The 27,179-nt window shown below is 45.6% G+C and overlaps 1 protein-coding gene across 1 annotated transcript in view; it reads right to left on the reverse strand.

The window, feature by feature from the left end:
* The window catches only part of trappc9 (trafficking protein particle complex 9), a 267,915-nt gene that overhangs the window by 239,674 nt on the left and 1,062 nt on the right, over positions 1–27,179 (reverse strand). Inside the window, exons 2-8 of the mRNA XM_036555457.1 lie at positions 26,139–26,740; positions 22,117–22,262; positions 21,284–21,409; positions 19,352–19,378; positions 15,151–15,272; positions 9,748–9,873; positions 5,643–5,859 (exon numbers count right to left, since the gene is read on the reverse strand). Coding sequence (XP_036411350.1) covers positions 5,643–5,859; positions 9,748–9,873; positions 15,151–15,272; positions 19,352–19,378; positions 21,284–21,409; positions 22,117–22,262; positions 26,139–26,722 — 1,348 coding nt within the window. The 5' untranslated portion in view covers positions 26,723–26,740. The remainder of the gene's footprint in view (positions 1–5,642; positions 5,860–9,747; positions 9,874–15,150; positions 15,273–19,351; positions 19,379–21,283; positions 21,410–22,116; positions 22,263–26,138; positions 26,741–27,179) is intronic.

A 27,179-nucleotide genomic window follows, 5' to 3' on the forward strand; every position in this document is an offset into this window, starting at 1 on the left:
TATCTAGCGTGCAATCTTAAATTCTCCAAGGGTCTTTTCTTGCTTTGGTGCACATTAATAACTGTGAAACATCTTCCTAATGTCTGTGCAAAATTGACCAAATATCCCTCATTTTCTGATGACAGGACTCAATATAAGAAGGCTCCTGAAATCCACTTCAGTGATCCCTTTTTAAAAAACTTAACACTCGATCACATGCAGAGCTTCTTTTTGGTGAGACAAAAGATATTTTCTTAAACCCCTCTACATAACTTACATCTTTGATATCTAAAACCAGTAATTTCACCCTCCTCAGTACCTTTTAACAGAGAATCCAGAAACGGTACCCTAAAAGTATGTATAAAACATACGAAAATGATTTCATTGATCACATTCACAGAGATCAATAACATCATAGTGTTAGAACTCAGCATTAAAAGAAAAGTATCAACTGTGGTTTATAAGAAAATATATAGTCATTTTGCACATTCAGTTTTTTTAATGATCCGTTTTAAACTATTCATTGCTCATTACCAATTCACCGTGACACATAAGCATGACATCATATTAGTCTGGGAGGAAGTGATTTAATCTGCTGAACATCAAGAAATAAAGGCTCCACTATGCTTGCTACACCAAGCCGCTAACCTGTGCATAGGCATTTTGGAGGCTAGACTGCACAATGTGCCTAGTGTACTTTGGTTAAATAGCGAAGTGCATTTTCCAATACTTCACCTGAACATGTGTGTACAATATATCCCATATAAGACTTTTAAACCTGACTGCTATGGCACATCATAACAGTAACGAAGTGCACTCCATTTATTCACTTAGAAATCACTGCAAGTGTATCACTGAACTGCAATAAAAATGCACCTTATGAATCGAAATCACTTGATCTTTCCTTCAATTTGTTACTAAAAGTAACACGAAGGACAAACCATCTGACTGAATGACCCCCTAATTTTTTTTGCCCTTCATGTGGATAATGAATTCTCAAGAGAGAAGGAGAGAGAGGGGGAGAGGGAGAGAGAGGGAGGGAGGAAAAGCGTATAAGAGTACAAGCTGTCTATCTGATGGTTGATGCTCCTGGCGGCTGGCACAGTCTAGCCTCAGCCGGCACCTCTGGTAATTTAGGAGGGAGTAGGAGCGCTCCCCAGCCGATTAAAAACCCATTTCCTCCTCGATTTCTCAAACCACCGCTATCCCTGCTGGCCCAGTCTATTGAGGGTCCCATTTTCCTCCTTCTTCGGTATCACAGCATGGGGGTGACGCTCTCCAGGGCTCCATTAACTCACGGCTGAGGCCACTCTGGGCTGTGGTGGTGGTGTGGGGGGGTGTCACATTCATCTGTGGTACTGGAGGCCTAAGCAGAGGGGGACCACCTGGCCCTCGCAGCATGGAGTCTCACCCCATCTCCGACAGAAGGAGGGCTATCAAGCAGCACGGCCACAACAGGGGGGACAATCACTGGGACAGATGTATGCTGGGACTGAGCACAACAGCCACATCTCAAAAGCAACGACTGCCAGAGCACTGAGTCTTCATATACTTCCTTCACCTGGCAGCTTTAGGAATAAAAATCAGTCACTCCCTCACTCTTTCCCTCTGACCGCCTGACTCTCAGTTCTGAGACTGTGACGTAGTGCGAAGCCCAAACTCTGGAGAGAATTCTCCCTAGTGGTGGCTCTGGGGAAGACACACCACAGATAGGTTCCCGTTATCTCTCGACAGCTACAGTATGTCATTGATCTGCTCCATCATCTCACATGAACCAGACTTCGCTCCCCTTTAAATAGGTCAGCGCAGGAGGGGCTCGAAATGGGAGGACACCCTTCACTGGTATGAGCAGAGCAAAGCTTCATACCATCACTGAAAATTCGGGTTTTGCTCCAGAGAGGCCAATGAAGCTGTGCTGGGGAGGGGAACATAATTTTATCACAGTGCTGCACGTTTTTTCCATTTTAAATTCATACACAACTTATCGCAGCATGGATCAGAATATAATGTACTGCATCCTAAAGCGAGATTGCCCAAAGTGCATTGGAGAAGTAAAATTGATTTCGGTTGAGCACTGCATGTCAGAGATAGTCAAGTATGCGCAGCCTGAATTCGGTTATCTAATGTGGACATTCAAACATTCACCGCCTTTCTTCTGGGATCTAGCTTTTTGTGTGCTGCATATTTTTTCGCATGGTGTGAAAATACCAGATTGTGGTGAACACTTCATTCAACAAGCTATAGAACAAGCTAATCTGACACAGACTTGACAGTGACTTGAAGGAACGAAGCTAAAACGAAGCTAAGAAACTGACGGCTTTAACCGACTTTTAGTTATTTGGTTTAAAACAATGATACATCTCAATTATTACTACACTACGTACCAGATGAATAGCTGAGTGTTAACAGAGCTGAAGTGTTAATTCTCAAAATTTGAATCGTCACTCTGCAAATTACATTACTGTCATTTAGCAGATGCTCTTATCCGAAGCAACATAGGTTACAATATTAAATCCTTATTCAACCGATTATTTACAGAGGCTTTTTTTTTTATTAGGTTTAAGAACCTTGCCCATGGGTACAACAGTAGGCCCCAGTGGGGAATTGAACCCGTAACCCTGTGATTATGAGCCCTGCTCCTTAGAGCTATACCACATTACTGCCCTGCATGAAATCACAGGAAGATAACAGCTCCTGAACCACTGTACCCATGAGAGGCAAGGGTACATATATTTGCACCAAATTAACTCAAAGTAGCCACAGTCCTAAAATGCTGCCCATGTAAGTGAAGTCTGTCACTACACAAGTACGAATGCAAATGTATTTTTCCACTGAAAGTAATCAAATTTCAATCTGAAAGCACAATGTCTGCTTGTCTGAGGAATACATTTATTGCTGCTGGAAAATATTAATTTTGACATTTGTTTTTCCTCACCTACACTTACAACACCTATAACGGTCCTTGAATAAATGAGATTACTGTCACCTTGCAGAGATATTTTGTTCAAATCATACCGTTATCAAATCCAAGTGCCAGACTGAGCTGTAGTGAATTAAATCAAAAATGCACTCTGTCGCAATTCAGATAAAAATCATCACTCTCTTTTGTGAATTAACGTGCGGCTTGATACCTATAATGTGTCATGTCTCATTTGGCTGGTTCTTCATGCAGGTGAGAAAGTGAGATGAGAAAGATGAGGAAAAAATATCACTAACCACGCAAGCAATGTTAGTTCCAATACTAATGCTTGCATGCTGTTAATACTGGATATTGGAACACAGAAAGCTGTAACTGAAGATGGATGGAAAAAAGCGTGTTAATGAAGTCTAAGCACTGTGTAAAAGTCAACCTTCCCAGAACAGCTGGATGCACTTTGACAATAGGAATCTTTTTAGAGATATTTTATTAGGAAATATCACCCTTATCAAGGGTGATAATGGCTTCAAACCTGTCAGTCAATGCACAAATCAATCAAATTAAATTAGAGCCTATAGTATTGTATAATATAGTATAGCATAGTATGAGTATTTGTAACAAAAGTGGATTTCACATTAATTTCTCCCTTTTAATAACTCTAACACACAGTTTGGATTTGCTCCGACAAGTCAGAATCCCATTAATAGCCTTGCTGAAAATAGAACTGCACTCCTGTGGTGATGCTTCAGAGTTAGGTATATAAAGGTTGCCATGAGAATCACATCATTACACCGGCAAGAAAAAGCACTGCATGCTGAAACATTTGAATCTTTAGCCTTATTCCTTGCTGGAAACACTGACTGCAGATCTGTTACTAATTTAGCTTATATAAAAATAGGGAAACTGGTCTTTATTTAAAGTGAGGAAAGCTTGACGGTGCACAGCAATGCTTGGAGAGAGAGCCTGCATCAGAGTGCCTTAAATGAAAGACCTATTTTAGAAATGCTTAACTGAGATGGAACTCTCAATATCAACCAAAAGTGAGGCGATATAATGGCTTTCCACACCAGCAGAGACCCTCCAGGGCACCCTCCCCGCCGCGATTCCCTCCCTGGTAGGTGCGAACCCAGACACCACTTGCTGGCCCATACTCTGGTGCAAAGCAACCTTTTACACCTCAAGAGTGAACCACACCTTTCAAGATGAACGAACATGCGTGCAAACGCCACACTCGAATCAACGTACAATACATACGGTCTTCAAAGTGCACCAGCATTGAATAGCAAGGACAAACACATCCTTCTTTCATGGTAAACAAATACAAATATTTCATATTAGCTACGTATCCTTTCATCCACAGAGAAGTTTTACACTCTGCTGGGACAAACACAAGAAAAAGTATGTGAAGCTCTGCCGAGCAGGAAGTGAGCCTGTCTGCTCGGGTGATAAATAAAGTCAAACTTTCGGAGCTGAAAGAACACAGCCTAACCAGGCCGGTGTGGGCCAGGCCCCGCTCTGAGGAAGCAGGTGAGGAAGCAGACGGAAAGGTAAATTGCCTCACTAAAGACTAAGAAGCGGTGCTCCTCCGCTCGGCTTTGTTCTGTGGGGAGGGGAAGACAGAAGAAAAGGATAATCGATACCCGGCTCCATTCCTTCCCTTCCCGACGCCGCGGCACCGCGGAGCAGAGCGGAGAATAGAAGCGGCGTTCTGGACAGCGCTTATAAATCTTGATTCCAGCTACCAAAACGTTTCTCTCCTTCTCAAAGCCCCATCTGTTGAGAAGTGGGCTACGAGGTCAAGGACCATGGCGCAGAAAAACTCCTGCCGGTTTCTACCTCTCAGCGCAACGAAGGGGGGGGATGTTTGAACCGGCAGTCTTTGTTTTATCGTATGATGTTTTTAAGAACCCGCTGTTAAGTGGACTGCGTGAAGTGGGGGGTCGAGTGCCTGCCGGGGCCCCCACACTCCACGCTCTGCATGTTTGAAAACCTGGGTCGGGTTTTGCATCGATCGCGGTTTTCGGGTGAAGTGGTGCTCTGGATGCACCTCACTCTTGAAGATGCCTCTTCAAAACCATAATCCAGTAACAAAAACGCGGTGCGCTACAAATTCCGCATGTGAAACTGGCTCTCCATTATGGAGACTTATGTCCATTTAGTCCATTTTCTTTGAAAATGTTTGCTGAACGGCGTTACTTGTTTTAGACGCCGAATGCTTGGAAGGAGACAGCTGGCGGCCCTGTTAATTACCAGGTGCACAAGCAATTAGGCGTCTACCTCTAGTGCATCTAACATCACACAGCACCCCAGCACACAGAAACAGACTGCACAGATGCTGAGCTTGGACGTTTCCAGCAATCATTTCTGCCAGCCTCTGCATGAAAAGCATTATCAAAGAAAGGGTTACATGAATAGCTGCATATTGCTTCTAAACAATTTATATTTATTAAGATGAAATGGACTTTTGAATTGCTGAAAATGTGGTTCTGAAAAAGGAATAAAGGACACAGAACCATAAATGGTTCAAAGCAAAGACACGTGACATTGGTTGATGTTCCGCCAGCTGTACATTTGCACATACAACATTAGGATTAAAGGATTAAAAAAAGAACACGTTTAAGACATATTTAAAAATCTGGCACTTTTTTTGTTCCAGCGTCATTGGAACTTGGGGCCCAGGTGGTTTAAGTGAGGAATGGGTAAACTGTGGGGTGTTGACGCAGGCGATTCGGGAGGGGAGTGTTACCTTTGCAGAAGTCCTTGGGGTCCAGGGACAGGCTGTAGCCGGGCAGGGTCTCCAGCAGCAGCTTGTAACAGGCTCTCCAGCCGGGCTCGGGGATGGTCGGAGCCACGCACTGCATGGCCGCCACGCGCTTGAAGAAGGCGGACTTGCGGTGGAAGCCGATCAGCTCGTAGAGCTCGGACAGGATGCTGTAGCGCTGGATCTTCTCCTCTTCGGACAGCTGGGGGGAGCAAAGCACATGACGGCCTGCGCTCAAAAGTCCGTCTCTGAAATTGCTAATGCAAGAGAAGTTACACTCACTTCTGCAGTTACATCCCGCCAACTTGGAAAGTGCTGTAAGCAATTGGAAAGGTAATGGCAGCAAAGGAACATTTCAATTAGCATTTCTTTCATAATGGCTGCCCTGAGAGCACAGTAACTTATAAGCAGTAAGCGAGAGGACAAGGCAGAAGCAACAGGGAAAGTGTGCCTTTTTCCTCATATTATACTTGTGTAATTATAACTTATTCTTCATGAAACTGGATGATCAGCATCTTTCACTGAAATATTACTGAGTAATGCACTGAAACACACACAGGGAGAACATAATATGAGTTACAACACTGCAGTTCTCGAAATACTCTGTGGTGGTTTTTAGTAGCAGTTATAAGGAGCTGTGATGCTCAGAACTGGAGCATCTGTGAAGGCTTTGTCTCAGAAAGTAGGCTGCTTTTTACCCCCATAACCACCCCTGTTTGCAATTTCCCCTGCATTTCAGCTCTGAAGCTTCCCATATCAACACACAACCACTCGCAAATTACAGGAAAATCACTAGGCCTTAATCATGTCTTACTCAGACACATCTGTAAAGCTGAATGACATAATATTGACAATAATCACACAAAGAGCAGACATTTTTAACTCTAATTGGGCCTTTATGTAACATCCCTCCTCTCTCTTGGTCTGAAATTAACGTGCAATCTCTGCTGAATGATGTGACCTCATCATCCAGTGGAGGATACAGTCTTATTAATAATACAGTTAATAATACATGTTTCACCTTGGTGATACTGAATACAAATAAAACCATTTATCACATTGAATCTTTAGCACAACTCATGTAGATTAGCCAGTTTTCAACAGCATGTTGCAATCATTTTTTATTTTTTTATTTACAGTAGTAAATTCACAAGCATATTAGCAACTTGGATAATTCAGGCAGCTTCCTGGAGAGGCAATTCTATCATATGAATTACTATAGTTATCTGTGTGAATTGAATCTCACATTCCTCTCAGGCGACATAACTCCCCACACAGAGAGTGTACGATCACAGAAACAGCCATAGCAGCGCACCTCAGCCGACTGCACGGCCCCTACAGACTTCACGGGAGATTGTTCTGAGAAAAATAATGATAAGGAGAACGGCTAAAAATGAAAATAATATTCGTCTTTCGGAAGTTTCGCTGCTCTGGGACGCTGGGAGCTTTCCTTAAGCTAGCATCGGTGCGGCCGCTCAAGCTAGCGGGCGCAAAACGCCGTCTGCGGCGGTAATGGCCATTATTACACACTCCGCAGAGCCAGCTGCACGCGCCCCCGGTGCACCTACACACACGCACGCGCGCACACAGCGTGTACACACACACAGCACACGCCGCGAGCACGGGAATCACAAAATGTCGAGCCGTTCCTGGGACGTCAGCTTTTGTGTTAATAAAGCCTTAATTATACCTTCTCCTAAAAGAGCAGTTTGGTGCTAATCAAATGCTGCGCTATTGCTTGACTAGGACGCGATTCCCACCTAAACATTGGCATATTATTCGCATAAAGAATTCGCCTGAGACTTCCCACAGATGGGCCTTTGTTTTGCCAGCTTGAAAATGACTTGAATTTAATATTTCTACATATAAAACATGACAACCCATTACCGCCTACAGCTTCTGGTAGTTTTTAGTTTTTAGATTTTTTTCTTCCCTTTTGACCTAGAGGAGCAATTCAATCTATCCTCATAGCCTTCAGACATTGTGATACATAAAGTAAAATTATATAATATATAGGCAGCAAAAAATTGTGTCTTAAGACAAAATTTTCAGTCTATCACAAGTTGAAGGCCCACAGATACTGGTAGTTGTAAAAATAATCAAAGTTACAATAATGCAGTACAACACTAAACTTGTCATTTCATTTCTGCTGTGAAAACGGAAAAAACTGGCCTCGGCAAAATAATAACGAAACAATATTAATGAAAAAAACATTATTAAAATTTGGATGAACTTTTCAAAGCCTGCCTTCAAAAGCCAAATCCGGAGGGTGCAGAATGTTTAATATTTGGGTTTAATTACACCTACAATAGGCTCTCCACGAAAACAGCGGAGACCCACCGATACCTGCCAATGCACCTGAGAAAGAAAAAAAAAAAAAAAAAACGCATTAACGGAGCACTTCAAAAACGCTATTGTGCTAACTCTCCTAGCGCCTCCATTCCCACCACTCTGCCAGTTTCCAGCCCGCTTCTCCTACACAGCTCTCCCTAATTAATCCTGGAGGGGGGCACACACTGAGGCCCAGTAGGCAGCACGCTCTCCACCCCACCAAAACAAAAGGCTTCCGCTGCGCAGTCAGCAGGGGGGCGCAGACCGCGGGGGTCATCCCAGGCCGGCTGGTTTGGCACGCAGCTGAAGTGTTGGTACATCTGCTGCGCGCCACGCCGGCTAAACTGCAAGCTGAGGGCAAAACCAAGGCCGAGATGTCACGGCGACGTGGTTCTCGATTTGTTCATAATGTTAGCAAAATGTAAATGCTAATGCACCAGGTGCTGGGAGAGTGAAGAAGGTACGCTCCTGTCAACGACAAGGGATGGCACTGTGGCGTGCGGCTGGTGACTGGAAGGTTTAAGGTTCGATTCCCAGCGAGGCGCCACTGTTGTAGCCCTAAGCTGCTTTAATGCCCAGCTGTATAGTCAGCCAATAAAAGACAAGCAAGAAGTGCAAAAGTGAAGGTCAGACTCTTGATGTGAGCTGTGGCATTGGGTGTGGGCTGTGACTGGTAAGCACAGACAAGCATGTACTCGTGTTCCAGGCTGTGTATGAGTGTGTGTCTGTGAGTGTATACGTCTCTATGTGTGTGTATTTATGGTGTATGTATGCATGTGTTCATCTGGTTTATGTGCTTGTGTGCTGGTGTGTGAGCAGTGTGAGCAGTGTGTGTGTGTGTGTGTGTGTGTGTGTGTGTGTGTGTGTGTGTGTGTGTGTGTGTGTGTGTGTGCTTGTGTCTGTATATGCGTGAGATTATCTGGTTTATGTGTATGTGTGCTGGTGTGTGAGCAGTGTGAGCAGTGTGTGTGTGTGTGTGTGTGTGTGGCTAAGGCCTGCTGATGGCTCCTCCCACACACAGGTGCAGAGCAGCTCTGTCTCACAGCTTGGCCGCCCTTCAGGGACAGCAACACAGGGGACTGACAGCGCAGAGCACTCCCCTGCCTGCTTACCCAGCCAGTGGCTGCCACTTCTCTCACACACACACACACTCTCACACTCTCACACTCATACACACACACAGACAAACACACAAAAACACACACTCACATTAAATACACATACATATAACCAGGGAGCATGCTTTATCTTTAGGATCATGCTCTGATGGCATCTGCAGAATGACCCCTCCTTCACTGCTCAGCTGGATGTAACATGCATTCATCAAGTAAGCCTGCAAGACTTCTTCAAATACTGCGTGCTTCATGAGCGCAACTACATATTTCACTTTGGCTTGTTTTATTTCTACCTGAAAACCTGCCATTCATTTCAAGCTTATATTACATATGCCCAACTACTGACTTTTTATCCGTAACTGAACAGAGCCCTAGGCAGCTTTTCAGTGGAGAGGTGCACTTTGTTTGAACATACTGTAGCACACTAAATGTGGGACCCCACACATTCTCAGTATTCATCAAAGCGACAGCGCTTGGCTTCATTTTCAAACACCCATTCAGGTTGTCATTACAAGACATCACTTCTAAACTTAACCACTGTTAAAACTGACTTGGGCGTTGTTCTGATATTTTGAGTTTCCAGACTGTTCCGCAGCTCTTGTGTGGAGCCTGCAGGTGGCGCTGTGGCCGGCCGTCGGGGTTACCTGGCCCAGGTTGATGTAGACGGCGTTCTGCAGGAACTCAGAGGCCTCCATGGCCCTCTTCTGGATGGCCAGCACGCGCACCGCCTTGACGCAGGCTTCCAGCTCGATCACGCCGGCGTTCTTGTACTGGGAAACATAGAGCAGAGGAGGGAGTCAGTGGGGGGGCGTTGCAGCAAGCCTCATATAAAAGCCCCATATAAAACCACAGCGTCTGACCTTGGTATTTGATCTAGCAGGGGTGGCAGCCTGTAGTTACATTACATTACGTCATTTAGCAGACGCTCTTACCCAGAGTGACTTCCAAATAAGTGCATCACTATGCTAAGAGAAGGTAGCAAGAAGTATTACAAGAGGTCAGGAAGATACTGAGTTAAGTGCTAAACTAATGTAGTGCCTTTTTAATAGAAAATAGGGATAGATATGATAGATAGAGATAGATAGAGAGGAAGGTAGACTACAGATACAGCTTGAAGAGATGAATTTTCAGCTTTCACTGCACGCAGTGGTGCAGTGACTGGCTTTCTGCAGCCAATACATTAGGTCGAAACCAGAACTGCAGTTCAGAACCTTCTTTAGGTGACCAATCCGCTCCTCTCTCACACAGTAGGATTCCCTTGTCACTCATGGCCAGTGAGAGAGGGGACATCCCTAGCTCCCAAAACAAGACAGGCTCTCCACACCCCAAGTGCAGGCCCTCTACTACCCAGCACACTCTCCATGTTTAGAAACATCCATAGTTATGCTCTTAAGTAGGTGAAAGGTTATGAAAGAGTCATTTCATTTAATAGCTGCATCCTCGGGAACAAGTTAGTCTTCGGGGCTCAAGAGACAAGGTTGCAAAATACTATTCAGCCATTGACAGTCTGTACAGTTTGCAGTTACGGATTTTCAATGTCCCGAAAATTATTGTCAACCTTAGGCAATCATTTAAAAACATGGAAAACATCTCCATACAAATTTCTTCACTACCACGCCCAACAGCCCAAGCTTCGCATGGACACCCACACCGGACCGAACGCATCAAAACAACTTGGAAATTTGTAAATACCATTCACATCGGAATAAGCTTCAAAAGCATAGCTATTAGGGCCGAGCAAAAACAATGGAATCGACAGAATTGCAGAACCAGGCCCGAAACCATTAAAACTACCAGTATCTTCCTAATTAAATCCAATTACTATCAAATTGCCCCTGTATCAAGGGTGTAATTTGAAATGGCATGAACTAGTTAGAGGTGAAAGAGTCTGGACGCGACGTGCATGTAAAGCAGGCAATTAGTTGCAAAGGCCAGCCCTTCTCCCCTGTCTGTTGTTGCGCCGGCTTGATGCGTGTTGTGCCTCTGTGAGCTCTCGCACAAGCGCGCTCGCCACGGGCCGACGTCTCCGCGCCGAGCAGCTCGATTTCTGGTACTTTCATTGGGGGCGCGTGCGCACGTCACCACACGCGCCCGCGAGTACGGACGGCGTGGCGCGGTCAGGCTGCCGTTTGCTTGCTTTAAATGTCACAGCGAGAAAGATCCGAAGCGCCGCGTAAGCAGAAATAATTAGCAGGGCCTTTTAGTCCTGAAACAAAGACGGTCACAACGAGAGATGTTTGCGCTTTACAAGTGGCTTTATCTGCGCCCGGAGCTCATGTCTTGCCTCTGTACAACCTGTTTTTTTTTTTTTGCTTTGAGATCAGCTGCAAAGCTCCCAAACGCGCTCCTCTCCTGCTCACTCACAGCTACAGAGGCTCATACCGAAGGCAAACACTGCCCCCTGTGGGTCAGATGTGGAAGCGCTGACCCGCCGGCGAACGCTTTCCTCTGCCTTTCCCCCCGATCCGTGTCACGTGACAGAGGTGACATAATTCCCTCTTCCCTGGAAGCGCATGACGCATGCTTTAAGACGCTTAATTGCATCAGGGGAGAGAGCTTCAATGACAGCCAAGTAAATGTCAGGGAGGAGGCCTTGTTCTGGGGGGGGAAGAGGCCTTACCATTTTTCCTCTTTATCCATACAGCAGTGGGCACCTCTGGCATAACGCTTTATTGGGGTGAAAGCCTCTCAGGCATACCGAACACCAGGCTGGCAGTGCGGTGCAGTGGCTTAGGAACTGGGCTTATAGCCAAAACGTTACAGGTTAGATTGCCAAGTAGCATGCAGCCTCTGTACCTTGCAACTTTCGTGGATATCATTAATTAACAATTAATATAAAAATAACATTCGTTTAAAACAAGAAATCCAAATATGAATTACACTATCAACACATTGATTTCTGAATGAGGATCACATCATTTAAAACTAACTTGATTCTTGTTCACAATGTGTTTGCTACATGTGTTCAATTTCAGCCATCTCTCTCAGTAGTGTTACCACCATGCCGCTTTCTGCTGCCTGATGTCTGAGCCTCAGAGTGGCTGGGATTAGTGAGTACTGGCTAGGAGAGCTCCTAGAGAAAACCAGGGTGCTACTGGAAGTGGTGCCCATGGGCCACTAGGGGGCAGCCTTCACTGTCGAGGAGAAACAAGTTCTCAGTTGACCTGCAAGGTTAAGTAACGGTTAAATGAAATAAATAAGTAGAATATTGAATTAATCGCTTGCAATGCAGTTATTAGCTTTCCCCGCAGTATAAATAGGCCATTAAATTAAAGCGTGACCAAGAAAAATTGAATAGTCATTCAGGCACACATTTAATACAGAGCTGTATCAGTAGGTCTGTATTAAATGCAGCTATTAAATATAAGCATTGTCAATTGATTAACACGCTCCTCCTCTGATTGTTTTCGCAGTGCAAACACTGTGTCTGATGAAAGCGTACTGACTTCAGCATCTCTACAGATCTGCTGACCACAGACGACCCGCATCGGTTTCAGTGAGATTGGGAGGGAGCTTCACGTCGTCACTCTTAAGGTGCGTGTATGAGCCGGGTGCTTAAACCCGCTTCATCAGATCCAAATTGTGGCCTGTGTCTACCCCTCTGGGCTTCTCCCGTGTGACTCCGCCCGAGGGGGAGAGTCCCCTTTGGGTGCTCAAGGCATTGGGAGGTGGCAGAGGAGCTCGTCGCAGGTCTTGTGAACTGCATTCGCTAACAGAGCTTGCGACACCATCGCTGCAAGCCCTTGATACGGGGCTCACCCTGCAAGAAGAGCATCCACGCGGCTGAGACTTTGCTGTGGGGGTCACAGGTCCAGCACAAAATGTCAGCGGCGAAGGCACAGCCAGAAATCGCTCGGTTCATTTCGAACAGGCGGTGAAAAAAAAAAAAAAAGCAAAAATAGATTCGCTTTTCTCACGGGGCCCTATAATGTGTCACGCCCTATTGGTTTGTGCTTGACAGCTAGCCAATAAGATTGCTCTCTGAGAGTGTGCAGTGGGGACAGTGTGTTAGAACTGCTGGGGCATAAAAGCAAACATGGCTGAAAGGAGAAGAGGAGGCTCAGTGAGCCAACACTTGACTCGAATATGGAGGAAACGGGTGGATTGATCTTGTGGAGGGCATGTTTTGCCCCTATGGGACCATCTGCAAAAGTCGCAACACACATCTTTAAAGTGCTTTGCTTAAACAAAACTGTCAGTTAGGCAGAGTAAAGTCTCTAAACTGCAAGACTTATAACCCATTTGTTGAGATATCCTTTGGGAAAACAAGTGACAAATCCCAACCCCAAAGGATTGGTTCTTATTACATTCTTTAAAAAAAAATTAGCAGAACTTAACATTCATATATTTTAATACTAACCTGTTTCTCATGGTTAAGATAAATCTGCTTGAACCTGTTTTGACAAGCCTGCAGTGTCTGACCCTTTCCAACCTCGTCTCCCTGCATTACTAAGTGGTAGAGCTGACATACAAGGATCGTAGCCAATCTAAAAGCCTTTGAACCGATGTTCATTCCCAATTACATTATGCATGTATTTGTTTGCGTGACTTGGCCGCGTTGATTGTGCGTACTTCTGGTAAGCACCGCTAATTGCCTACGCCCTGCTCATGACGGTAGCAATGGCCTCCCAAGCTGACACAGAGGGTGATGCAGGGCAGCCGCGCCAGCTCAGAGTGTAGAACAGCGAGCTCGTTTAGCCGTAACGCAAACAGAACTTGCGTGGCATGCTGATGTGGGGGGTGTCTCTGTGCTCGTCTGAATCTGCGTGCGCACTTTCCTGGGACACCGAGTGTCTGCGCTTTCCTTTTCATTGGGAAGCAGCCAGTCTCGGTACACACTCTTCCCCTCAGCTGACAGCTCCATAGAGGTTTGCCCCGTTAACTACGCAGTTTGTTTAAAAAAAAAAAAAGCGCCGCTGTTCGGGGCGATCGTCGCTCTCCGAGGACGGGTCCACGCTTAGGAACGCGTCGATGAGACAGTAGTTGTTTTCGTTCGTTTTCTGGGTTTGCGCATCAGAAATTACCCTTAATGTGGCGTTCGGAGCTTTGCTAAAGTGATGCAGACTCGAGCTGTAAACTGCGCAAAATATATTCAACCTTTCAGCCCTGGCACATACTTTTCTGCACGACCATTCAAAGTAATTTCTGCCTAAGCTTTGACAGCCTTCATTCCCTGATATAGACAGCATTCTAGACAGTCCTGATATATATTGCTTAAGAGACGTTAAGAGATTTGTCCTAACTGGTTTTCATTTCAGTTTCACTCTAATTACTCCCACACTTTGATGAGATCATCTGGCTAATTACTTTCACTATGAAGGCTGCAGAGACCCCTGGTGGTGGAAAGATAGAATGCAGAGAAGCCAACTGCAGCTTTAGACCCAGTACAACTTGTTTCTGCAATTAAAAAACAGCTTTGTGTCTGTCTAATCTCGATATTTTGCATCTTCAATAAAACACTAATAGAGCCACTAACAACAGCTGAGATGTTAATTATAGTCAACAGAATCCAAATATTAGCTTTGAATAAATATGACCTTCATTAATATTCAGCCACTTTTTAACGAGAAAGCACTTACAATTTAAATGAAGCTTTTTGCTCCTGTGTTTTTCTGTCTCTACTGTGTACTTCTAAATTTTCATACACACATTAAGAAACAGCTTCACAAAGAGGTTTTCCTCAGTAATACTAACATACCAGAGTCACACTGGTAGATTTCAAATAAAACTTTGCAACGACAAGAAAATGTCTTGATCTTTTTTTATGAGTCAGACCCTTCATTAATTGATCTGATCAAATAAATCCAATCAGGTTTCTCCAGTCCTAACTCGGCCAAAAACACTCTAAAAATAGTCATATTGTGCTGTTGACAGCCCTCGCAGACATACACACTTACACACGGAAGCACACAGCGCTAGTGTGACTGTGCACACACACACACAACATGCACACATGCATCTGCATGGGCACAGTACCTTGGTGTAGCAGAGGGCCCCTCTCTGTGACCTCACACGCACACTCACATGCACACACAGGGGCGCCGTACCTTGCCGTAGTAGGAGATGGCCTCCTTGTACTTCTCGATGATGTCCTCGGGGCTCAGGCAGTTCTTGGCGCGGCCGATCTCGCTGCTGGTGTCGGCGCTGATCCCGTTGGTGGTGAGCGCACCTGCACTCACAGAGAGCAGAGCCGGCGTTAGCGCCCGCGTTAGCGCGCCGCGGAGAGGAAAGGAGAGGAACGGCGGGGCGAACGGAGCCCGGACCTCTCAGGCATGCTGCACAGGGGGGGGAGAACCATGCACACGGCCCACGGCGTGAAACAGAACCAAGACCACAGGAGCTGTGCGGTCGTCATAACGACCCTAAAATATCACACGCGCCCGTGTCCGCGTTGTACATGTCACACTGTAGCTCATGCCACAGCCACAAGCAGGACGGCGCTTTGCCTGTCTGAGCGCACAAACATCCACGACCCAGCGGCACCATCCTGGCTGCCATGCACCACAGACCGGCCCTGGGAGCTGTGGCCTCACTGAGGTAAGGGAGTGAGTGCACCGCTTGGGATTTCAGATACCTGCAGCAAAGTCTGGTCGGTTTCAAGGGCTTTACTGCTGTTTGAATGGGCTGAGGGATTCCACGTCACTGCTTGGACATTAGATTTGAGGTCAGTTCTATTTCAGTGCAGTCAATCATGGGAATGAACTGATTCAGAATGAATTGAATTCAGAATGAAATGAATTGCGTATTGAGCATTGTTTTTTATGAGGATTTTTCAATTAAAGAATTGAATTTGAACATTTGTCCCGAATTAACCGAACTGAAATGGAATTGACCCCTACTCTGTTAGACATACTTTGTAATGCAGCTAAGAGTAAAATAACTTACAAATCAAATCAGCCATTGTCGAGTGATACTGTTAGCAGTAGGTCTAGGTCCAATAAGAAAAATTAGCAGAAAACTCATTGTGCCTGATGCAGGTACCAAACCAGTATTTGCCTACTGTAAGGAGTTTATGGCTTTCTTGGAATGTCTGTCTTTGTGACGGAGTGGCTCAAATGATTTTCGTCATGGTGGTAGGCCAACAGGTAGGCCTGGGGAGTATGGATCGTACATTTTGTTTCTTAGTGCCAGAATTAACTTATTCAGCGCTGGGTAGCTCCCCCTCAACGTTCTGCACGGAATGTTTTCTTCCCTTTGAAAGGAAACCATCTCGCGTCACTGGGAGGAGAGGTCAGGGTCAGTCCAGGCCAGCACAGTGACGCGTTTAAGGACGACAGCCACCGAGCAGGGAACGCCACAGGGTCACGGTGCGGCGGGGGGAGGGATCTCGTGCTGAGAGCGGGGGCCGTGTAGAGACAACAAGCTGCCACCAACTGCGATGTAAAAACCCAAACTCGAAAAACGCCGCCCGCCAGTGGAGCGGCCCCGCGGGACCCGCCTTGTTTGTTTGCTTGAAATCGTCAGAGGAGATGTTATTTACCCCGCACGTCCCAGGACGGAAATTCACAACACTGAGACTTTGTTTGGAATAACGAAGCTATTCCAGCTCGTTTGGCAGCACAAAATAACAGGGCATGCCAATAACGCGGCTTTGGGGGTTAGAGCGTTCGTTTCACGCGACTGCCACGCAAAGCCAAAAGACTCATAAAACAGGTGGCAGTCTGGATCTGAATCTTTTTTTTTTGATCCAGTGAAATGCAGTCTCAGATGATGCAGAGACTGGCCAGACTCTCCACGCCAGCTCCTTTAGCCCCGTACACACTGGAAGAGATTAAGCGACGACAGACCATGGAATGTTAATGAAATTCGGCGACTTGCAGCGATGTCAGGTGACATGACAGTTGGCGACGCGAAGTGGGAGGGAAGGGGGAAGTTAAACTAAACTAATCTCAACTTTGAGGCGACACGACTGAGGCAGCGACCAATGGGAACGAAGGATACTGTTGACTGACAGATGACGCCAACACTGAGTTCCCCAAACGTTTACCACAAGGAGACAACGTCCAGGACTTTGGTTCCTACCACTACGGCTTTGATCTATAAACTGTACCATCTGTGAACCAAAAGAAATTAAATGTGGGTCTGCATTGTCACTGTTGAAGCGTAGCTCTGCCCATATGCATACACTAGTGATATATTTATGGTCTTGCAGAACTAGCCAGCTACTGCTTGTTTCACTCAGAAACATTTGGGGTAGGAAATATACAAGAGAGATACCTAGGCAACCAGACCCTGGAATGTCCACTAGCGACCAACTGTCAGCGACAAAGCGACGGGCGAATCGCTTTAAATGTGGACAGCCCTTTAGGCTTTGGAGAGAGCGGGCCACGGAACGGTTTTGCTTTCTGCTTAATCAATAAAAAGGCTTCAAAAAAGGGACATGCTACTTCCCTACACAGTGCCCCTCTGTGGCTCTGCTACAAATTACAGGACAGCATGGAACTGGGCTTATTGGCAAACAATTAACCTGCAGGGTCTCTTCCCAAATGAGTGCAGGCAGCTTAATCCGAGCTGCCACATGGATGATGTGTGACCGGTAAGCTACGAAAGGTGCCCAGGATGAGAGGGCTTGTCGAGCAGAGAGACAATGCAGGCCCTGCCCTGGACAGGCACTTTTCCAAGGGGTGTACTCTTTGGAACTGACTCCAAGTCGTTTCGGGTCTGCCGAGCTCCAGCAAAGCTTCCATTACCATGCTGTTAGCAGCATCCAAAGACAAACGGGTTCAAAGTGTTTCTAATGTGTCCTATTCCTTCCCTCAAAGTATTGGACAGAAGCACTATCCCCGCCCCTGTGCAGGGTAGAACAGAGAAACTATCTAAGGACACTAAAAAGTTTGGTGCACAGCGTGCCTGATTTGATGTTTCCTGTTATTCAGGGGCTTAAAGATGATGTAAAACGAAAGATGCCAGCACAAAGCTCCGTGCTGCCGACCAAACTTTGAAATTCTGTTTTGTTTTTTTTTTTGTTTTTTTTACAAAATCATCACACTTTCTGATGAAAGAAAACATATTCCTGTACATCCCAGAAATAGCTGGTTTGTGTGCATCTTGGTGCGTGTATGCGTGCGTGTGTGAGAAACCTTTCAGTATGAGAACAAACAACATTAAAAAATAAACCATTTTCTCTTTTTACAGCTTGCCTCCACTTGTATTAGACGCAGGCAGAGCCGGATCACGTTCAAGTGCTGTAAGTTCCTATGCTGCTCATCTTTGTTCACATTCAAAGCTTAGGACTCTTTTGCTTGGGCTGCAAGCCTTTGAAAAGTGAATAAAGGATTTAAGCAAAATTCTGCCGTTACTGAAAACCCCACAGTAATGTATGGTGTAATCAAAGCTTTTGCAGCGGGTTGGCTTTCAGTTCGGTTTTCAACTCACGCAAAACTGAAACTACTTCAATATTAATTTAACTCAAGTTCAAATTTCTTTTTAAAAATGCATCCCTTGGCTCCAGCTCTAGAGTCCATATCAGCTGTGTAGCTCTAGCGCTATACCATCTTGCGGAATCAGATGGGAATTCATGCTACTCGCTGTATAAACCAAACGCATAAATTTGTCCTTTTTTAAAAAAGTTAACTTAAAGTGGTCAAAGGCAAACCCTGCTTTACAGGGTTGGGAAAAGTATGTATAAATTAAGTGTTCATAATCACACTAATATAATATTCATCCAGGGTACTCATAGAAGAATTTTAATTACCTTCTTCCACAGTTATAAATGTATTCCTATATGCATTTCCATTAACCAAAAAGCAGCTATACAAGTGAGATAAGTCACCGCAACGTTTCAGCAGTCCCATTTCAGTCACCACACTGCCACCACCTGGTGATAATGGGAATTACAGACTGCAACTATTGCAAGAAAAAAATCATACACATCAGACCTAATAAAAGATTAAATGCACACTTTAAGATGATAAAATAAAATAATAAAAGAGAGAAAGAAAACAAACAAAAAATCCAACACTGTTCATGATTGGAAGAGTAGTAAGGGTTTTGATCCTGAGAGAAGGAGGTAACAAAATGACAGCCAGGAACACAACCAGCTCTGACACAGCCACTGCAGTTTATCAGAGCTGACTGGATGATGTGCAATCAGTTTTGAACCGAAAACACCCAGAAAATTGGTCCATTAGAAAAGGTAGTCACTTGGACTATAAACTACGTAGCGGGGGGGGTGGGTCGAAGCACAAACACACAAGGCCACAAGCAAACACAGGCATCGCTACAGCTACAAGCCAATGGATACAGTACCTGGGTCAATGAGAACTTCCTGTGCCCCTACAGAGAGAGAGAGAATGCAGTTTCACTCCACGGCTCAAAGCGCAGTTAATGTAGCCAATATTAGTCCCCTCCATTTCAATGCTCTGGTGAGACACAAACTTTGTTTCACTTCCAGCACCTAATAAAGCCGGGGAATTTTAAATGTCACCTCAGACTGCGTGTCCCTCCTTTGGGGACCAATAACAGCATGTAAATGCAATGTACTGCACTGCTTTCCTTTATATATTGAGTCACATTACAGTACTTCAGTGCATTGTGAAATTGGCCCTTGCTCTCAGTGGAGTGATTTTCCAGTCAGTCTGCCCACAAGCACTGTTAAGGTTTATCTCCAAGCATAGAAGGGCGGTTTGTTGTGTCTGATTCTTTTTTTTTTTTTTTTTAGATCAAAGACATCTTTTTTCCCTTCAGAAAAAGTTTGTGTCTACAGAGAGCATGGAAATGCTCCTTCATATGCCAATCTCAGAGAAAACACAAAGAGAGGGGAAAGTGCGGTTTCCTGTTAGGGGGTCTGGCGCACGCCAGGCTTGTTTTCCTATCGACGTGAGCCTCAGAGGGTCTCCAGTCAACAAGGGGCCTCGTCCTGCTATGAGGGACAGCTAGCGCCTTGCTCTCAGAGCAGCCATTTCCAGCAGTAAAGCAAACAAATGGTCTCCACATCTGCTAGCGCTATGCTAATGCCCACAAGCCCTTGCCCGCCCAGTCTGCTATGCGGGAGCACTTCAGCTGCAGGGATATTAATCCCAAAAAGGTAGTTTTAAGATTATCATTATAAAAATGATAAATTTAGCATAAGGGGTGTTTGAGCTTAAAAGGGAGCTTTCTGGCAAAAGCCAAGCATACGAATGCCATTTCTGTGTTCAGCTGACATATTTAGAAATGAGTATGAGATCCAGACAAGGGTTACTGCTACATGCTCAGTCCATGTGAGCACTTTCCCTGGGTTTGACTACCTGATAAAACCACTAAAATTGCCTTTAAAAGGTAAAGTCTGATTCTGTGTAACAGAACCCCTTTCTCAAACTGGCAATACTTCAAATGACATTGCAAGAAAATATTTTGTTCGTATCTTTTTCTGTTGTTGAAGGGGGATCAAGAGAAGCGAATGTGGTCTTTTTTTCCATGAGGAAACAACAAATGATGTTAACTTTTCATTACTAGGCTATGCTGAGGGGTTATCGGCTGTGGTTTCAGTGAGAGCGGTTAGAGAGATGACCAGGCACAAACATTAGAAGCAGCTAAGCTGGGAAGCTAAGCAAAGCTTGCTTGCTGGGTCACATGTCCAACAGTGACTCCTCCTCCTTGCCACCATTCCCACCAATCACAATCACCCAGGGGGATCATTCCACACCTTTTCATGGCCTCTGGATAGAAAAAAACTGTTCTTTCAGTTGTTACAAATAAGAAACACAGTAATGTCCATAGCAGCATCTCAAACACAGAGCTATGTGCCTTAGTTTTTTGTAGGTAAGGTAATGCACGTGTCTGTGTCTATATCCTTATAAATTGAAATTTAGTTTTTTATTTTGTGTTCCATGAAATGCATGTCAAAATGAACAGGCTATTCAGTAGGAATATGAGCAGACATATAATAAACCTGTTGATGTGAAAACAGTATGGCAAATATTCACATCAAATCTGTAGTCTGCCAGAACTAGGTGTACCAAAGCTTGGAGTTTGAAAAAGATTGGCCTTGGGTTGATATGCACTGCAGGAAGTCTTAACTGAGTTTAACATAACTACATTGGCTTTACAATTTAAAACTGAAGTGATGTATAATACACTGTGATTCAATGCTGCGTTTTGTTCGTTCTTTCGTGCATGAAAAGGGTTACTTTGCCTATCACAAGCAAAAACTTCATCTGAGTGCTTCAGGGACATCAGAGGAGGGACCCGTGGGGTTACCTGGACGGTGCCTCTTCCCGGCGTCAGCCGCCTGCGCGATGCTGGGCTTGCGGCCCCCGGTCCTGCCCGCCGTGCCTCCTGGGTAATGGTAAATCACCGAGGCCGAGCACAGCCCCTCCAGAGCAGCTGGAGACAGGAAACACGGCCGTCAGCGCGCTGGACACAAGCTGGGAGAGACATTATCAGCCGGGCTCTCGGCGGGAGCCGCAGTTCATCACCGCGTGTTTGCGAGGCAATAAAGAGCCATCTGGTTTCAGCCGCGCTGGTTTCACACATGCAGCGGCGTGACCTCCAGGACCAGCCCAGTGCATAATCCTCAACTTCCAACCGCGAGCATTCGGTCACCTGCGATGACTGCTCTGACAGCTTCCCCTTTTAGCACAATGCTGTTGTGTCTCCTGTTGTACTCACATCTGATCAACAGTTAGCTATTGCTAAAACCTTATATCAAAGGCTTCATAATGCACATACTAAACAATATGAAGCTCCAGCACTTGAGGGTAGACGAGACCTGTCGGTTTTAGGGTCACGTTTCAGCGGGTAACCAATCTGCACCTGGAATAGCAGGGGACTTCCTTCTCAAAATAACAGTTTGGACTTATGCATTCCTGGCTCAGCACCTAAACATAACATTCCCAAATTCCATTTATGACAAGCAACCTCCCAACCAGCACTGACCTAACCATGGGTAACCAGAGTGCACCCCCAAGCACTGACCTAGGATCAGCTTAATTTCCCCCCAACACACCGGTTGGGGGTCGGGATTCAAGGTGTACTAAGCTGCTCCTGGGTCAGTTATTTTGGGGGCAATGGGAGAGAGCGGGTCCACTCACCCCCGAGCCACAGGAAGTCGTTGACGGATCGCAGCAGCTCCACGGCCATGTGGTAGTGGACGAGGGCGTCCTGCAACATGCCTGCCTGCAGGCACAGGTCCCCCACGTGCTTCCGCATGCGGCCCTGGCAGCGCTTCTTATAGTGCCTGGCAGGGAAGGGGGGGGGGGACGACACGTTAGCCCGACGCAAACATCCACTGCACCTTTATTCTCACTAAAAACAGGGGAAGCATGAGTACTGCTTTGCGTCTCCCAGAAATTAAAGAAAAGCACAGATTTTTTTATTATGAACAAACTTCCTCAGGAGCTTCCTCGGGGACCCCCTAGGGATGCTAGAGCTTAATTTAAGGGGATCCACTGCACAATCCAGAAAAAAATAAACTGCCAAGTGCATAAATGTTAAATACTGTGATATAGCCAACTTGCCAATGGATGCTGATGGCATTGTGACGTAACTTGAGATGATTCGTAAAACTGACAAAATCTGAAATTGTGGATAATAGCTTCCTCATGAACTACATGATGAACTACAGCAAAAATTCAAAATTCATTAAAGGTTTTCTTGTCTTGGATAACTAGTGGGGGAGGGATTGTGAGACGCTCACACTCTCAGCGAAGATATCAAAAGTCATTTGCAAATCTAATCTGTCACTTAAGTCAAGGGATGCCAGACGATCTCAAGACTTTGGATATCTTGGATGGCGGAGCCAATTTTTCAGAAAGTCTCCCAAATATTAACTATATACAAAGAAAGAAAACATTTAATGAATCCTGTGTTGTCACTTATCACTTTAATACCTCCTCTTGCTGTCTGTGAGGAGTTTCCTTCACATAAAAAGGCTGAAGCCTCCTGCTATATCACAAGGGAACTAAGAAAAAAAAAACTCCTCACAAAATTTCAGGACATCACATGTAAGACACTCTTACCTGTCTGCTTTATTTTTCTGCAAAGGCAAAAATATGACCATGTCACGTTTTTTCCTAGTTCCCCTATAGTGTCACTTCTTACGTCACAAGGTGCCAGAGGCCTGGCCCGTCTGCTGCCGTGGTCACTTGGCCAAATGGTTAAGGGATGACATGGCACAAGCACAGCCCAGGCACCCCAGTACAACACAAACAAAAGCTCCTCTCTCTATCCCTACATCTTGTGTGGAAACAAAGGGTTAAAAAGGAGGAGGAACAAAAGGCGTTTGATCTGGAGAGCTAAAACGAGGGGAGCCTATCATGCAAGGCCTCTGTGGCTCTCTGCTGAAGCCTCAGCGCAGGGGAAGGTTAAGCGTCCTCCCACTCACCGCTTTAACCACATACGCAAAGCCCTGAAAAACCAAACGGGAGATGATCGCGGTCACCCACACCGTTTCATAAGCCCTGATTAAAGGAAGGTAGAGTTAGCGGTGGGGGTAAAAGGTGGATTCTCCTCGTCACTCAATTTCCAAACGAATTCAAGTCCACTGAAAACGGGACTGGCCACGGAGTACGAAATTTCAGTATTCAAAAAGAAACTGGACAATTTCAATGCAAAGTAAAACTTTCTGAGCGGTGAAGGGTTATGTAATATCATTATAGTTTAACAGGAAGTATCACTCAGCACTACTCCAGCTAGCTTTTAGTCTAGACTAACTTGTTCTCTACAGTAACCTAAAAGTCGACACCAATTACAGTCCTGGGGCCAAAACACTCTCTTCAGTCCTTTTTCGAAAGATGGTTTCTTGTGCCATTTATATAATCGATTCCATTTACTTGTTGCATTACTCAGACGCAATTTTGCCAGAAGTTTTATCCAACACTAATCACACAGCGAAAGTAAGTAATTTGCTTTTGCTTCCACGCCACCATGCACAGCATCACTGATCTCATAGGTCTACTTTTCACTGACCCTGCTGGGATTTGCGTAAGAGCTTACAGGGGGATCAGACTGATGTTCCCTCAACTACAGCTTCTCATTTCAAGGTTCTTTTTTTCTCATCTATTTAATGGCAGCAGATGTTCAAAGCTATGTGGCCAAGGGATGTGTGCAAAACAGCGAACATCCACTGAGGTTTTTTGTTTTACTATGTTTTAGATGATTTGGGGTGGCAGTTGTAGCCTAAGTGGCAATTTCTACAAAGACATTTTGTATCAGTAATAATTCAAGAAACACAGCAATATCCCAGAATCAAAACCAGGGCAGTGTAACTCAGGACGCACAAAAGCCTACTGAAATATAGACCGATCCAATATGCCCTCACCATTTTGGCGGCAGAGTACATGGATGCCATATTAAATTCATGCTATGACAATAGCAATAATGGTAAGCCAAGCTGTGGCAATGCATCGCCCATGAATTACTGTATGAAATCCAGGTACCACGAGTCAACATAGCGGCGTTCTGCATCGGAGAGGACACTTAACCTTCCCGTTTTCGGGTTACTCAACGGGGTACCCTTTCCAAGCCATCGCTACCTCCTCTGCTCAGCCACCAGTCCAGTCTGGCAAACCTTCATTTCCTTCGACGGGGGCTGAACTGCTCCTTAAAGAGCAGGGTAGTAGTGCTTTAGCGCTTTAGTTCTTTCATCACACGTTCTGTGCTCATTCAATTTGTGCTTTATCATAAACAGTGTAATGAATGTCGTATTTTCAACGAGAGGGCATATAAAGCTAATAACAATAAATAATCACCATCATTATCATCATCATCATCATCATCACCACAGAGCCGTGACAGATTTCGATGTGAGACACAGTCACTGAAATGACAGCTGGATTATAAATCTTATTATGCAAATATTAGGTTCAACAAAATGCGGAACTTATTTCCCCGAGATGGAGGTCTGTCAGCATGATTTAGGCTGTGTATAATTTAGCGGCATGACCCTGCAGCTGTGCTCCGCTTGTGTGCTAAATCAAGGCCGAAGTACAAAATAAGTTTCTCATTTCCAAACAGAGTGTTCATTATAAATGCACTAACTTTGAAGATGAGGGCAATGCATCCTCTACGCTCCCAGTTTTGAAAACACATTCAACAAGACACAATCAAAGTCTGTGGATTAACCGTACATAACCTCCCCGATACTTTAATATTAAAAGAGCATTTTTCACTGAGTAAGGTGGCAATTCTAAAATCTATTTGACGTTTCTTAGCGCGAGGAAGAGCGATGCGTTTTGGCACTGAGCTGAGGCTCTTGAGCACTGACACAGAGGCTTCTTGTATGGGAGCAGGAGGGGAGGGGCAGAAGCTGATGGACAGGGATGGGAGTCACTATAGCGACGTACAGGGCTCCAGCTCACCTTTTCACACCCAATAACAAACTCACAGGACAGTATGAAAGAAAAAAAGGAAGAAAGACAAATAAAGCAAGATAAATCAACAAAAAAAGAACTGAGCATAAACAATGACAGGAGAGAACAGGTGAGGTTTTTAGGCCAAACCGTGTCAGGGATGGAGACAGCACTCCCAATGCCTTGCGGTTTGAGCCATTCCAGGTTTTACTACGAGCAGGACAGTGCACTGAGCAGAAGCTGCCTGTGGCAACTGCCTCATAGTAAAACCTGGAGTGGCTCAAACCGCTACGCATTGGGAGTGCCATTGCCACCTCTGCAATGTTATGGACATTTTGCAAGACATAAAACAGAGAAACATTTGCTTCTGTGCGATGGTTTTAGTGCTGTTAATAAGCTATTGTTTCATGTGAAAGAAAAATCTGAGACACTCAGCTAATTTTCTGGACACAGGCATGAATCCTTCAAGTTCTGGTTTGTGACTTTCCCATTCTATGAGTACGGTCTTTACAAAGTAGTTCACTGACACTCAGAACCTCTATCAAATGGTAGTCTCATGCAACACTTTCAACGGTCGACAATCCAGAGACTCAATAACTTTTGACATACAAAGAACTGGATCACTTGGCACAAATCGAGCATTACAGGCATTATTTGTGTGGTAATGGAATTAGACCAAGAAAAAGAATGAGCCAGGGATGTTGCAATGCTCAGAGCGTAATTTTTCCCCACCGTGAGACACGTTGCGGCAGAAAAGGTCTCACCTGCTGTCTGTGTCCAGCCCCACGAAGTCCTTCTTTTCAAAGGGGACGCAGAGCAGGGGTATCTTGTCCCCGGACTTGTCTGTGGCCCGGTCCAGCCTCTTGGACTCCAGCACGATGAAGATGGACTCCACAAAGTCCTCCACCCTCTTCTCCACGTCGTCGCACTGGTCGAAGCCGGGGTAGAAGGCCACGTCGGTGCGCGTCTGCTCGGCGATCTCCCCCTGCAGGCCGAACACCAGCAGGCGCGAGTCGTAGAGCGTGGCGCCAAACACCTCCTTCTGCCCGTGGAAGCGGTCGGCTGTCTGCGGCCACTCCTTGGCCGTGGCGCACGTCGTCACGGCAATCAGCCCCACCACCTTCCGGTGCGTCTGGAAGTCACCCCACTCGTTGTTCTCCGGCGGGTAGTGGTGCCGGTAGCGGATGTACAGGAGCCGCTGCGAGTCGCGCACGCTAACCTGGCTGACGCTGGCGATGCGCTTGTAGATGCGGAAGAACTGGTCCTCAGGCACGATGCCCACGGGCTGCACCACCACCAGGACAGTCTGGTGGTCCTCGGCGCACTGCATGTAGTCCGGGATACTCATGGCTCAGGCGGCTTTGGCCTGGAGGAGAGGGGGCCACAACACACACCCAGTAAGGACTGAGAACCCCGTTTTGAGAAACTGCACATTAATCTATTGTGGCTGAAGCACCGCCATTACAATATCCCCAACAAAGTAGCACCTCCACTGGCAAAGCACTGAAACAAACCAAACCATCAAACAGTCTATCAATGGTCTATCTTACTATTCAGCCATATAACCTCATGTATAACCGTGTTCCATTTTGCAGGCTTCTCTGAGCCTTGTTTTAACTAAAGGAGACTCCACTACCATTGCACTCCACCAGAAAAACCCAAAGAGACAGTGTTGCATGTCCGAGGATTAACATTGCGTTTACAGCCTGCTCCGCACTTTACGTCATAACGCCAATTGATGCTGGAACAACGTGCAACATAACTAAGTGCACTCCTGCCAATATATCTGTGAGCCTCCTTTTAAA

This window comes from Megalops cyprinoides, chromosome 21 (assembly GCF_013368585.1).
Source record: "Megalops cyprinoides isolate fMegCyp1 chromosome 21, fMegCyp1.pri, whole genome shotgun sequence".
NCBI lineage: Eukaryota > Metazoa > Chordata > Actinopteri > Elopiformes > Megalopidae > Megalops > Megalops cyprinoides.